Source organism: Aptenodytes patagonicus, chromosome 1 (assembly GCF_965638725.1).
Source record: "Aptenodytes patagonicus chromosome 1, bAptPat1.pri.cur, whole genome shotgun sequence".
In the NCBI taxonomy this organism is placed as follows: Eukaryota; Metazoa; Chordata; class Aves; order Sphenisciformes; family Spheniscidae; genus Aptenodytes; species Aptenodytes patagonicus.
In genome coordinates, this window is record NC_134949.1 from 137939446 (window position 1) to 137954786 (window position 15341).

Sequence of the window (15341 nt, forward strand, 5' to 3'; positions counted from 1 at the left end):
AAACTGCCATTCCTTATTACACATAGGATGCTCTCCTGGATAGCTTCTCTTAGAAGCTCAACTATTTCCAAACCTGTATTATATTAGAGCTTTGAGAACTTACTTCACATGGATTAAGAATCTTCATTAGCAAATGTAATTTTGAACTGACAACACTTGTACACAATTTAACATTAAGCTGACAACAGTAATTTGATATTAAAACCAAGCTCAACTAAATCTTTGACAGTTAACCACATTTCTGTTGAGGAGCCCATTCACAGTTGGATTAGTGAGGCAGACAGCGAAGCATGGTACACATGGGGGAACAAGGAAAGCAAAGTTACAGCACCTGCATGTTTACAGGGAGGAGACTTCTACACCTGACTGCTAAAAAACAACATGTCAAATGGAGAGTGATAGAGCAAGTCAATCACCCTATGCAAATCAGGAAAGGCAAAAATGGTGCTGCAGCAGTAGAAAGCCCATTCATGTCTTACTTGGATGTCTCAATCTTTAGAGCATCTTTAAGTCCACATTTTTCCTGACACTCAGTATTCTCTATCATATTTCTCACTGTGAGTTGAGAAGATGAACAGCGCTAGTCTAAGAGACATCTAGCATATAATACTATTAAACAGATGAGAACCAATACTTGACTGAACTTGTTGCATTCAGCCTGGAGGGTTCAAGGAGCTGAACATCCCCTGAGAACCAGCAGGCCACATCCCTGCTTACACCACTTAGCCCCAGCTCTCCCTGTGGCCCCCATGGTATTCCTGTGGCCCCAAGACAGTGCGGTTTCTCCCTCAGCCCACCAACTGCCATATCAAAGCATCTGAAGTGACATGAGGGCTTCGCTGCTGTCACCAGGGAAGTATTTTACATCAGGCTGACCGTATGCATTGCATGTCCTAGAGCATGGCATGAGGGTTGCATGTGAGAAAAATAAGGCTACCTGATACAACTGCGTGAGAGCAGCAGCAGCCCAAACTGTGCAGCCTCACCGACACTGCCTTTTGGGAGAGGACTCTGGAACAAGCCAACCAAAGACCCTGTTAGCTGACAAACTGGTGGTGTCACCCTAAAGAAGAAATCTAGGAAGCAAGCTGGCAGCCTGCAGCAGTATAGATGTCTGAGTGATTGCCCTTGCTCCCCAGCTCTTTTACTTAGCACAGTAAACAGTGACAAGAGGTATCTAGAACCAAGACCCAACATAACAGACCCTCCCTTCTTTCCCTGCAGAAAGGCCACTAGGCCCACCTCCCCATCTTCATCTTCTCACAGCAGTAAGAATACTGTGAACTATCCTCTGGTGCAAAAAGCTTAAGTTGTATTTAGCAGCATAGTGAAAAGCTGACATGTCAGCTTTCACATAGTCTTTTCTCCCTTCAAACATTCATTAGTATCATACTCTAGCACTTGAGGAAGACAGTGAAATTTGCAGCAACAAGTATTTTCAGTTGACAGCGTAGTAAGAGAAATCACATTAGATACTTTAGAGTTTTATAAGGACCTTACTCAGAGATGCTTCTAAACACCAGTTCAGTTATCTCCTGGAAAAGTTATACAAAGGCAACTGTTTTCTAGCAATTTCCTGGAACACATCAAAAGACAGGTAATTTAACTCTGGAAACTGCTCCTTTAGAAGAGGCTGTCTTAAGGGGAACGATCAGATGAAATTGCAAAGGGGAAAGCCAGTTTGAGAATTCACATCTTGTGTCACTTTCAAACTCAAGGAAACAGAAAAGCAAAAAGAGGTCATGTAATCAAAGAAAGCCAACGTTTAAATCTTCTAAGTCCTTTTTGCTTTTAGATATTTTACCTTTTAATTGTTCAGAGTGTGTATCCTTGATATTATCTTTTTAGGAGAATTACATACAAGCTTAACCCAATACAGAGGAAGGATAGCACCAGAGTAGTAAATTACCAACTTGGCTATCTTTTCACTGACCTCAGAAACAAAAGGTTATCCAGAACCGGAACCTTGATCAAATTATTCAGGAAGAATATAAGAGCACATGTAACTAAAGACAGAATAAGAAAGACTACAAAAACCAAGGGACAAGTAACAGGTTTTTCTAGGCACATTAAGTATAAAAAATAATTTTGATCAGAAAAAGCTAGTGTCACATTTGAAAAGTTAACTGAAATATACTAAGAACTTCATTGAGCATGATTGGGAAAGATATAAACATAGGACTAGACTCATGCCAGCTTACTTGTTACCTTAAGTCAGGCCCCAAGTTTACCAGCATAGTTGGTCTACACTACTTTTTTTATATAAAATACATAGCACTGTACATACAAATATGTTCACACACAGTAAACATACAGAGACAAATTCCAGCAGGCAACACGCTCGCCTAGGATCTGATTTTCCTTCTAGAGATATCAGTTCTCTATCTCTCATTACAGAGAGAACTTAAAAATCCTTAGGCATGTTAGGAGTGTGGTCAAATGAGCTACTTAACAGGACACCCAGGGGGAGAAGACAGCCAACAAATTAAAGCTTATTTAGCTTAACTCCAATCCAGAAGAACACCGAAATAAGTAGAGATTTCAGAAAGAACAGAAGCAGTGACAGCCACAATGGATGTCAAGAATAAATGGTTAACTGGAAACAAATGAAGTGCAATAAAATTGTGGTAGTTACTAATAAATAGGCCAGAAAAATGTATACTGTAATTAACTAACCCTGACACTGTAAAGCAGCTTCAGGAAATAAAGTGAATGTGGTTTTGCTTACCAGTTTATCCCAGCAGATCCTGCTTATCTGAGTGTCACTAATGACACCAACCACCTTTGTCATGCTGTTAGTTACTTCAGTAGCTGCTTGAGAATTTGAAGCATAAAGTGTTTAAAAGCACATACAACAAGACAGGGACAGAAAATTTTCATTATTCACATGCTAAGGTTAGACTTGAACATATTTAGACATATTCAATTGTCTAAAGAATTACAAATACATTTAACTGACTTGAGCTGTCCTGCCTCTGGAAGGACTGACCCTAAGACCAAGACACCATACAATGTTACTGCATCAATACAGCCCAGACTGACCAATTCAACTGTTCCGATATCCAAACTGCAAGATGAGAGACAAGATTATCAACAGTATTCTGCTTTATTTTAGTCGCTTCATACACAAGGCTGGTAAAAGAATAGTTTGCCCTGCCGGCACCCCAGAAGGAGATCCAATACAGGGAGAAAAATAACCTGTAAGGGCAGACAGAGGGAACATTATCTATAGGAAGGAAAAGAAAATTCACTCACCTGCCATTTTTTTTAATGTAGGTTGCTAAATAACCATGGTCTTCCCAGTTATGAACTGTTTCTGTCATTCCCTGCTCCTGAAAAATGGGCTGTAGAGCTTTAAGAACGGCATTGCAATCAGCTGCGAGATTAAAAGAGAAAAAATAATCAGTAAGGATTTTCCACTCAAGTCAGTTCCGCTTTTTTTTTTTTTAGACTGAACAGTTTTTGCTGGCAGCCTGGAATACTTTTTCCTCTGAGTTCCATCTGAACAACAGCTTTCATATACCTTCTCCCCTCCCCCCCTCCATCCCCAGAGATATTCCTCAGTGCATGGGGATCCATACATTTTTCTTTTAAATCAGTTTTTACCCCGAGCAAAAGTGTTTATCTACAATAGATGTAATAAGAGTACTTTTATTATGGCTACTATTGGTCACCTACTGTATCACAATCCAGGCAAGTCCTTACTCATGTAATTACTTTTTAAATCACTTAAATACACAAACAACAATCCCAGAAAGAAGCCACAGCACTGACAAGAAACTTAGTAGTTTCCCTGTCCTACAGCTCAACATTTTTTCAAAGGCATTAAAAACTAGACAGGGCAAACTATCCTATCCACTTTGCCCTACAGAAACATCCTCTTTCTAACATCCAGGACAGAGCTGGCCAACTGAAATCTTCACGATGCTATGGAAAAGGCCTCTCACTCAGAAGAGCACACAAAAATTCACTTGGAAATAACTAAAGTTACTCTGGTAATTATCTTCAAAAGCAAGCTGATGATTTCTCCATGAAGGTATTTCTTCAGTCAGAATATGTTGATTTCAGAAGCCTCGGGTTTGCTGTACACATTAGGTTTGTGGGGTTTTTTTAAATAATCTTCATTACAACTATTTTAGATGATCCATTCAAACAAGTGTCTCAAAAACAAGTTGCAAGTTTTGTCAGTTGATTTTGGAATTGACAAGACAAGTTAGCCGAGGATACTTGTAAAGCTGCACCTACCAGAACAGGAACAAAACTGGAAAGACTGTCATACTAGTAAGTATCAGTGAGGAGACCTAACAAAATATTAATCTACAGGCTGTCCCAGTGAGGCAAGTATCATCATTTTTGTTTCACAAACACAAAACTAAGCCACTACAGTCATGCAATATGTCAATAACATAACCAGCATTTAGAGTGTCTCTATCAGAGAAATCACCTGGCACAGCCACATTATGGAGGCACAGTTTATAACCAAACGCTTCAGCAATGACATGTTGTTCCCCCTGCCCCAACTTCTTAAAGAGTTATTCCCAAGGTAATTATTTTGGTTTACTTCCTGCCCCGAAACACATACCTTGGAAACTAGTAAGTGTAGCCTGAAGACATAATCAGCAATAGCTTCCAGGATGTTACTGATTTGCACAAGCTTCAAACAAACGAACAAAAAATCCATACCAATCACAAAGTTCAGCTCATCTATCATCTCTACGCAACTCCACAGTAGAACAAGCTGAAAACCTGATTACTTGAAACCTATGTTTGCCCATCTGTAAAGCCTGGGCTCAGTTATCCCTGTATGTTTTAACCAGACAGACTGAAACAACAGATAAAGTATTTACTTCAATTTTCCTCAGCACAGAGCCAAGAGCAAGCCAGTTCCCTATCTTGCCAAGGTTATTAAATAAGAGTGGAAAGGCCCTGCTTCTTACTGCTCATACTATCTGATCTTAAATGCATGTTCTGAGATAAATATTTACTTTTCACCTTCTACACCTCACTCATTAACCCCCATGTTGCAAATTATGGGGAAATAGAACGACCAAAAATAAGTTCTGTTGGACAACAGTGAATGACTTAACCACTGTCCCCTTCTCAGTCAGTAGCACCACTGATGATTTTTACCCTCATTGATGGAACACCACAGAGTCCACTACCACTATGAAGCTTTTTTCCTTCCCTACCCTCCTGTCAAAATCTGCATCATTTGTACCAGTAAGTTTTTATACTTCCCATCCAGCAGTCAGGTACCACCATGGCACAGGCAATAATTAAGGCTCAGAGCACACAGTTTATCTGCCCAGTAACCATGGTTACAGTAGTAATAAATGGGCCAACAATCAAGCCAACATGTTTTTGGGACATCAAAAGCATAAGAGAAATGGGGCCATAATTAGAGCCACAGTTCTTAAACTGGTTCCAGTCTCTGCAGCGTTGCATTGGGAAGGGAACTTTGCACTGCTCACTTCAAACTTGCAGCTTCTGGCATGCATCAGCACTTTTTTGGGGAGGATAGGAGCAGCTGCTCCAAAGCCAGTACATTCACAAAGAATTTTTGTCACTTCAGACATGTGGTCCCCTCTTCTTGCTTGGCATTTGCTTCCTTGCCCCACTCCTTTACTATCTCCCTCATCTTTTACAAAACCCATGCTCATTTCCTTCCCTTACTTTTTTCTTATGTCACCACCACAACGATGTTAAACAAGAACTCAGTTTAATAACACATACCATACCCTTCCAGGCCAGCAAGTTAGCATGAAACCAAAATTGAACTAGTATGCAACTAACCCCCAGATCACTTCAACTTCTGCAGCTCCTGCAAGATACGGAAGTAGTAAGATGGAGAACAGACTCTGGAAGAACTGAAGTGCTCATACCACATTTAGCCTATCTGCTTTCAACAGCTTCAAGGATTTCTGCTAGGTGCGTCTTGGCAGAGTCTGCAGGACAAATCATCACTGATACTTCTCTGCTCCATGAACATACTAATCCCTCAAAAGCTGCTCATCATTCAGCAGCAGATTTCTTTGCTAAGCAGTCAGGCACAAGCCTGACTGAGTTCTTCCTATTATGCGATTAACTTTAGGAAATTAAAACAACAACAATAACACGCTCTTTCATCAGGTCTCCTTTTGGTTATACCACACAAGATTTGCCTTGGAGGGCTAATTAATTCTCCAAAGTTGGAAACTCCTTTTTAAAACATTTGAGGCATCAGTGGTTGCTTGAAGGCATCAGGAAGTTTCAGCAATCTCAGGATCTCTCACCCAAATCCACTTGCCACCACCTCACTCCAAGCTCAGATATGCTCTATCAAGCATTGGTATGTGAAAAGGAAAATGGTGATTAGAACAGTAGGAACACATTTGAATCTACATCAAAAGGTTAATTCAAATAGTCATTAATTTTTTTTTTTTTGCTATTCAGGAACAAAGGAAAAACTCTGGTTACCAAGCATGAAATACTGTTTTAAGTACTGGATAACTATTTGCCAGAAAGAATGAAAAGACCCAGAGTTTCAACTCTAGAGAACAGAAACAAAAACACTCTGTATGAGATTTGAGATACACATATTTTTCAAGAGAGTTAATGCCCAGTTAAGCCAGACAGTTTTGGAATCCCAGCATACTTGAAGAGATGATTTGCAGCAGTTGCAGACATTCCTCTGAAATTTTAGCAGCAAAGCAGCCATTATTTGACAGTGATCTGTGAACATGAGCGCAGCTCAAAGTCCAGAGTTACTGTAAGCATCCAATCTGGCTTCATGCATGACACTGGCTAGTTTCACCCAGATACTCCAACACTGAGCTCAGTAATCTGCTATTGAGCCAGGCTATCTCTAAAAAATATTCTGGTTGAAGACCTCCTCATACCAGAGGATTGACAAAATCTTAGTAAGCTGTGGGAACAGATTAGCTCTCATTTAAAAATATTCAGCCCATTTCTGACTGTAAATTTTACCCTGATTTTGAATCATTTCCTCTAACAAGTAAGAATGTAACATAACCAAAACAATAGGACACAAAGCACTTATATATTATTCTGCATCTCCGATATATTTTTCCCCTTGGTAGCTACACTTTCAATAGAGAAAGGTGAAGAAAAAAGTTTTAATTTAAGTGAACAGCTTCAGTAAGAATACATTAAAGAGTTAGTGTACATTAGGAGCCAAAATGCAGACTATGCTAATAGTAAACAGCAACCTGAATGACTGGCATATTGTTTCAGTTCAGAACTGTTTAAATTAATCATTTCAATATATTAAGTAATTGTGTTGTGCAAGTCTGAAATTCTCACACATGGGCACTCTACCTGTCAACTCCAATTCTTCAAAAACCTAACAGGAAAAGGAAATATGCAGCGACAAGGTGGGAGGGTGTCAGGTACAAGTGGTGAAGGGAACACACCTGAGAAAAGAGATTCATTTCTAGCCAGGTCAGGTGCCAGGGGCAGCTCAAGAGGAAAGCAGCAGGAGGCTGGGCCTTCAACCTGCTGCTGCAGCAGCACACCTGACTGCTCTGGCACCAAGCCCACCAGAGTCAAGCCAGGCCACTCAGTGCCTCCCTACACCACCACTTACTGGAAATAGAGTAACCAGGCTTATAGGTATATCAGGGTTCCTCTCATCATTCATAGACTAATCTGAGGCATTTTTCCAATGCCAATGTTGTATCTCAATCTTAATCATGAAAAAACTCCAGAATTAGAGGTATGCTGCAGAAATGCTTAGTGAGCAAAATGTTCATAAATTTGAAAATCCAGAGCTGAGGAGAAACTTCAGGCTCCAGTGCCTGTATTTCACATATCCTAGATTTCCTTTAGGCACTAAAACAAATGGAGAAATAATTAAAAAAGACAACAAAGTCACCACAGCTTATGGAAAGCCAGCCTGTCCTGGTTTCAGCTGGGATAGAGTTAATTTTCTTCCTAGTAGCTGGTACAGTGCTGTGTTTTGGATTTAGGATGAGAATATAACATAACACACCGATGTTTTAGTTGTTGCCAAGTAGTGCTTACACTAGTCAAGGACTTTTCAGCTTCCCATGCTCTGCTGACTGAGAAGGCTGGAGGGGCACAAGAAGCCAGGAGGGGGCACAGCCAGGACAGCTGACCCAAACTGGCCCAAGGGACATTCCATACCGTGTGACGCCATGCCCAGTATATAAACTGGGGGAAAGCTGGCCGGGGGGGCCGCTGCTCAGGGACTGGCTGGGCATCAGTCAGCGGGTGGTGAGCAATTGCACTGTGCATCACTTGCTTTGTATATCCTTCTTCTTATTATTATTTTATTTCAATTATTAATCTGTTTTTATATCAACCCACAAGTTTTCTCACTTTTACTCTTCTGATTCTCTCCCCCATCCCAGTGGGGGGGAGTGAGTGAGCAACTGTGTGGTGCTCAGTTGCTGACTGAGGTTAAACCACAACACAGCCTCATCCTACTAGCTCCCCCTCTCTCCCATACATGAGTATAGAGCAGTACATAATAATTTGCAGATAACTGGTTATTATTTAGTCATCAACTCCTGCACAGCAATCTTTTTCTTAAAACTTGGAAAACTAAGAATTGTACTCCTTTTGTCCTAGTTAAAAGCATCTGCCTGCATAGAAAATGAGTGCACGGAGCACACTAGTGTTCAAAACACTATCCAGAGAAGTTTCCACAGAAACATCACAGGCTCAACTAAGAGCTCAGAATGACAACGGTTGCCTAAAGTACTCATTGTTGAAGGCAAAGGACCAAAAAATAAACCTACGCCTCACAAGAGCAAAAGGACCCCTCCAAGCATACCCCAAAGCCCCTGCTTTCATTACTCCCCAGGACAAAGCAGCTGGCTTTTGCTTGACATGTTAACAGATGCAAGTGAACAACAACTGGCTTCAGCAACATGCACCTCCCGAGTATTAAGTTTGGAAGTCTCCTGTCAGAAACACCCCACACACAGGAAGAATCCTTTGTTTTGTCCTTGCCAGCTCGTGAAAGCAGAAAACACCAGGAAGCAGAAATCTATACTAAAATTATTCTTTTCAATCAATTTGCACTTGTGAGAATCAACCTCATCATGTTGACTTATACACGGAAGTCAGCAAATCATGCATGACATGAGGCTTAAAAAAGGGGCAGTGGGTGGAAATAGTCATCTACTGTTCACCCATCCATGAGAAAAAAGATCATCAAGCTTCCCTGTGCACTTACTCCATTTCATTATTCTGTATTACAGAAGGTTAAGAGTAGAAGGCTGCTTTTTCCTAAAGCGTTTCCACAGAACATCCCCCCCACTCCTACTCTGAGGACTTGCAGCTACATAGTGAATAGGCAAATCAAGCTATACTGTGCCACAACAGCAAGTGCATGAACTTAGCGGCACATCCATGTAATCACCCAGTGCATCCAAGTGTCCTTTTGGAAATAATAGGTAAAACAATCATGAATCAGAATGAGCTCTAAGTATTAAGATACCCAGCTACCAAAAGGAGAACTCAACCCTCATCCTTCCCCTGTACTACCACCACCTTTACATCAGTCCAGATTGCTAAGAGGAATACACACAAAAACACACCCACATGAGGTAACAAATCTCTCTGCCAGACACTAGAAGTGTTTAATGCGGTATTTGTAGCATTTCTGAGAGCACAACAGTTTTTCCCCTTATACCCAGCTAAATACTATACATTCCTCTTGCAATGATCACCTCTCCTCTCTTCCAATGTTCTGCATAAGTTACATGCAACCCACCTCCTCCCTCCCCACACATGCTCCACAGCTACCAGCCACCTTTTCCCCAAAGCATCCAGCCAGCTAGGGACAGAACTCGGTGTTTTTTCTGTGTTGACCGATGCCAAGCTAAAACTGCCCTGCCATGAAACAGAACACTCCCACCCTCTCTCATTCCTGCCTCTTCCTTTACACTCATGCACCAGACTCAACTGGGGGAGTAGGGGGGTGGTGTGGGAAGCATCCAAAACAAACTCACAACATGTATTTTAAGAGCTAGTGCTGACATAAAAAGGAGTGAGAGGCAAGGGTGAAAAAGTGCTTAAGCCAATGATGTGACCACATCCCCTGAGCAAGCCTATAGTTCACCTGAAGTCTGATTTTTCTATGTAAAGTCAATTCTGCGTACTTCCCTCTGGCACAGCCAGGCCAGGTAGCTACCACAGAACAGCAGAGGTTGGAAGCTACCTCCAGAGATTGTCCCATCCAGCCTCCTGCTCAGAGCAGGCTCAATGACAGCAGGCTGCTTAGGGCCACAAGCAGTCAGGTTTTTGCTGTCTCCTTAGATTGAGACTTCACTGCCTCTGTGGGTAACTGTTACAGTGTTCAACCACCCTCATGATGAAAAGTGTTTTCTTACGCTCAGATCAAGTTCCACATGTTTCAGCTTGTGCCCACTGCCTCTTGTCCTGTCACACAGGGCACCACTGAGGAAAGTCCAGCTTCATCTTCCCTGCTCCCCATCAGTTTTTTTCATATTATTTTTCATATTATTAGTGATGGACTTGGTAGTGTTAGGTTAACGGTTGGACTCTATCTTAAGGGTCTTTTCCTTTCCAACCTAAATGATTCTATATGGGCAAGATCCCCCCGAGCCTTCTCTACTCCAGGCTCAGCAGTCCCAGCTCATCCAGCCTCTCCTTGTATGACAGATGCTCCAGTCCTTTCATCATGTTCATGGCCCCATGCTGGGCCTACTCCAGTATGACCAACTGTCTCTTGTACTGGGGAGGCCAGCACTGGACCCAGCACTCCAGATATGCATCACCAGGACTGAGTTGAGGGGAAGGATCACTAAGCTGAAAGCAAAGCTGTCCCTAGCCTGTACTTGTGCATGGGGTCATTCTTCCCAGGTGCAAGGCTTGGCATTCCCTTTGATTGAACTTCATTGGGTTCCTGTAGGTCAGGAGTGCCTACAGTGCATCAATCACTCCTCCCAGTTTTGTCACATCTGCAAGCTTGCTGAGAATGCACTCTGTGCCAATGCCCAGGCCATTAATGAAGATATTAGAATGCATTGGCCCCACTATCTACCCCTCCTTGAGTATACTACCACTGACTGGCCTCCAGGTAGACTTTTTGTTGCTGAACACAACCTCTTGGGCCCAGCAGTTCAGTTTTCAATCACCTCATTGTGGATTTCTCTACCCTGTACTTCACCACTCTGTCCATGAAGATGTTATTGGAAACAGTGTGGAAAGCCCTGTTAGAGTCTAGATAGACAGCAACCACTGCTCTTCCCTCCTCCATCAAGCCAGTCTTTTGACCACAGAATGCTATCAGGTGGGTCAGGAATGATCTTCCCTTTGTAAATCCATGTCAGCTACACCCAAACACCTTCTAATCCTCAACAGGTTTGGAAATAGTTTCCAAGATTATTTACTCCACCACTTTCCCAGATATCAAGATAAAGTTGACAGGCCTGTAGTTCTCTGAATCTTCCTTCTTGCTCTTTTGAAGATAGGAGCGATACTGATTTTCTTTCAGTCCCAGATTCTTCACTCAGATGCACCAAGAGAATCATTGCAGGGTCACACATCTACAAGGAACCTGGTCCTGGGTAAAGAGCACCACATACCTTCCACAATCTATATCTACCTTCTTCCCTCACCTTCCCCACATGCAGGAATCTCCCCAAAGTTGACTTGTCTTCCCTCTACCACTCACCAGAATGAGGTCTGTGGAAACAAGCCTTCAGACAAAGGAATCCAAGGGGGGAAAAGAAAAGCTATTTCAACTTTCCTAAGACTACCTTTGAAGAGTTGAACTTTTCCTCGTAGTTTCAAAAACACTACTATAACTTTAGTAGTAACAGTAACCAAAGTAACACAAATATACAGGGGCTTTCAGATGGCACTAGCACACAAACACATTTTCTAAGATAGCTCATATAGTCATGTATCACCTTTATGGAATAATAAATACCTTAAATCGTTGTCCAGATCTCCAGTGTTCATGTAAATAGAACAGAGCTACACAGCCACTTTTCCCTAGCCCTTCCCATACAACAATAAAAATTCAAGTTCAGGGTACACAACCAGCAAGTCATTACTTCAAACACTAAGCAAGAATTCAGCCAAAAGCAACTGTATGGACAGTGAACAGGAATGGCTGTGCTTCAACTTCAGCAAGCAGCACGAAGTGCATGTATATATAAAAACAAAAACATCATTCCCAGAGATGCAGTCTGCTTACCTTCTGTTATTTAAAAGTCAGGAACATAAAATCACCTTTTCCCACCTCCTCCTTTGAGCTCTGATAAAAAAGAAAAATGTCTCTCTAGTTCTTTCACAAAAGCAGGGTAAGATTCCCTAATCACCTTTAGGGGAAAATTCTACATAAAACCTTAAGTTTTCAGCAACGATAGACCTATCAGCTCCATCCACTTTCATAATGGAAAAAATACACTGAAGTTACTTCTTCACCCTTCCTCTATTCAATTTCTTGTATTAGGGCAACCAAATATTTAGTTTACTGTACACATAAAACCAGAAGTGATCTTGTGTATTGAACACCCCATGTTGTTTTGTGAATCTAAAGTTCCTGAAGTTTTCTGTAACCTCAGCCTCAATAAAAATACATTCCAACATCAGTGAGGTTTAAGCTTTACTGTTTGTGCTTCAAGGGACATAAAATTCTAGTTACTGTATTACAGTATTAAAAACATCTATCATCAAATTGCAGAATAATGGTACCGTCACATCTCAAAGTACCATCAGTAAGCACACAGAGTAAGACTAATCTGAAACAATGTTACACATAATAGCCATGATCTTAACCATAAGGTCAATTTTGTAAGGTATCTTATCACTTGAAATTCAACACACAAGAACAGCAGGTTTGGCTCCACATTGGAGTAGAAGTGATGTGACAGAATGCTTTCATTGGCAGCATTTAAAAGCCAATATTCCACTTCCATCTAGTCTTTAAGACAAACTTTTCGAAAAGGTCAAATAGTGAACTTCTGCTACAAGAACAGATAATGCAGTTACAAGAATTGATTATTTCAGTACATTCAATCACAAAATGCCACAACATGGGAGTTTAATTAAATCAGTGAGAGCAGAACATAAGGTTTACTAGACTATATCACAGCATTCCCACTCTTTATCTCAGTCTCCCATGAATTTTCAGTCAAACACATCATTTAAATGAGGAAGTAAAGAATGCTAACAAGGTTGGGCAGTTTTATTCCTTATCATGTAGGATCTCTGGCACAAATGCTTTCTTAGAGACAGGAATCCTTGTATCAAGGAGCTTTTCTTACTCTAACATGACCTCTGCTGCACATCAAACCTGCAGCAGAAGCTGAGCACCATTACTGTAAGAGAGATTAAAGTACACAACTACTTTTTGTCATTCCTTCTCTAAGTGAATGCCACATTTCTGGCAGCATTGGTCATTCTACATCTATTTTACAGTTTGGTGTTAATAACCATGCTGTTCAGTGCTTCTGGAATACAGCAGAGGCATGTAACCTAGGGTAAAGGGTACAGCAGAGAGAAGACCAGAGTAAAGGGGCAGAATGAAGAAACCAAGAAGCAACACAGATTTTTACTAGTTGCACAAAACAGTTTTCTGTTTTACCTTCCTCCCCTTACCAGGATAGCAACCTCTCAGGTGAGCCAAATTGCAATGTAAAGCATCAAAATAAAATTATGTTCTCATGCTTTAATGTAAAGCTAGTCACTAAGCCAGTAAGTGTTACCTAAACAAATAATTTTCTTGCTTGAATAAAGCAAGCACATTGCACATACGAAATTAGGTAGACTAGCAAGTCTTTTCAAGCACAAATGAAGACTCATCACTGCAACATACATATTGAAAGAACCAGAAGAAAGCATTTGCTACCAATTTGGAGCTCGTTTACACTTGAAGACTAACTTAAGATTAGTTGTGAACATGAAAGTGCTTATTAATATATTTTATAACCAGGGGCTACTTTTTTCTGTCAGCCCACAGGCTGACTTCCTAATTAATATATTCTTGACTTCTAGGAGAAGATCAGAGCCTTACTGAAGGCATTTTGCATTTTAAGAGCACTCAGGAAGGATAAATCCTACTGACCAGTTGAGGATGTAAGTCTTATCTGGGGGACTACTACACATACAGCCACACACCTGCGTACAGATTATTTTGTTAAGTCATGCAGACTGACTCAAAGAAGGCTTAAAACTTAAGTGAAGCAGTCCAACTTTGTTATTAAACTTTTACTACATGTAGTAGTAAATGTATTTACTAGTCTCCAAAATTCTGCCACCCAGATTCTCCACCCACTCAGACAAGGAACACCAGCCAGAGTTCAGGAAGACAGCAGGTATACATGGCCTCTGCATTACACCATGGTCCTGCAGAGATACCTGTAGGAGCCAGAATGCACTGTCCACAGAAGTCTCTCTGAAAATCTGTACCGGTGCAAAGAGATAAGCAATCAAACACAGGCACTGGCCTACAGGAGAGCTCAGTTATGAGCATCGTTAATAAAATACCCAGAAATAGGAAAATAAAACTTTCACTGTAATAGTGGCTGACTACAGCAGAGCCACCAAAGTCAAGGTTAAAATATTTGCAGCATGTCTAAATCTGAAGCTACTCGAAAGGAAAGAATAAAACACAGAGGATCACCTTCCAGAATCTACCTTGATTTTATTTGCATAAGTATTTGATTATCATCTGACATGACTGAGGAATTACTTGGGATATCAAGCACTGCAAGCAAACTTTTCCTGGCTTGTTTACTGCACAAATACAGGATTCCTGCTTGTGGATTCATCAACATCTGAAGGCTCACTCCTGATGACTCCTGCATCACAACACACTAGCGAAGTCTGAAAAGAACCCACCGCAGGGACCTATAGAGGAGCTTTCCCTTGTTAGCTTTTGGCAAAACTTTTAGAAGTCCCTCTGCTGCTGGGAGCACTTGAGGGACCATTTTCAGCTGGCTATTGGAGGAATGTTTTTCAGTTAGGTAGGGCAAGTCCTACAAGAACATTCCACAACACAAAAAAAATAAGTTTAAGACACTAAGCATGTCAAATTCTGCCAGCCAGGACAACTCTGAAGGAGAAGCTTTTTTAAGTACTGCCCCTTCAAAAACAAAGTCAGAAAGAGGATAAAAGCAGCGGAGAGCTGCCAGGTTACTGTACCTTTCACAGTAATCACATGCAGAGTTAAAGAATTTTTTAAAAAATCTCTCCCATTCACTTGGAGATTTACAAATTATTTCTTTCTGTATTTTTGATAAAATATGCTTTAAAAGTGGTTTTCCTATACCTGGCATCTAATTGCAGCTAGTTATGATGTGACATGCTATTATGGTTAACAACAACTTTTTAAACAC

General features: G+C 41.0%; 1 protein-coding gene across 1 annotated transcript in view; it reads right to left on the bottom strand.

Annotated features, from left to right (window-relative positions):
- The window catches only part of SMS (spermine synthase), a 53323-nt gene that overhangs the window by 31035 nt on the left and 6947 nt on the right, over positions 1-15341 (bottom strand). The window contains exon 2 of the mRNA XM_076356289.1: positions 3256-3376. Within this exon, the coding sequence (XP_076212404.1) occupies positions 3256-3376 (121 nt within the window). The remainder of the gene's footprint in view (positions 1-3255; positions 3377-15341) is intronic.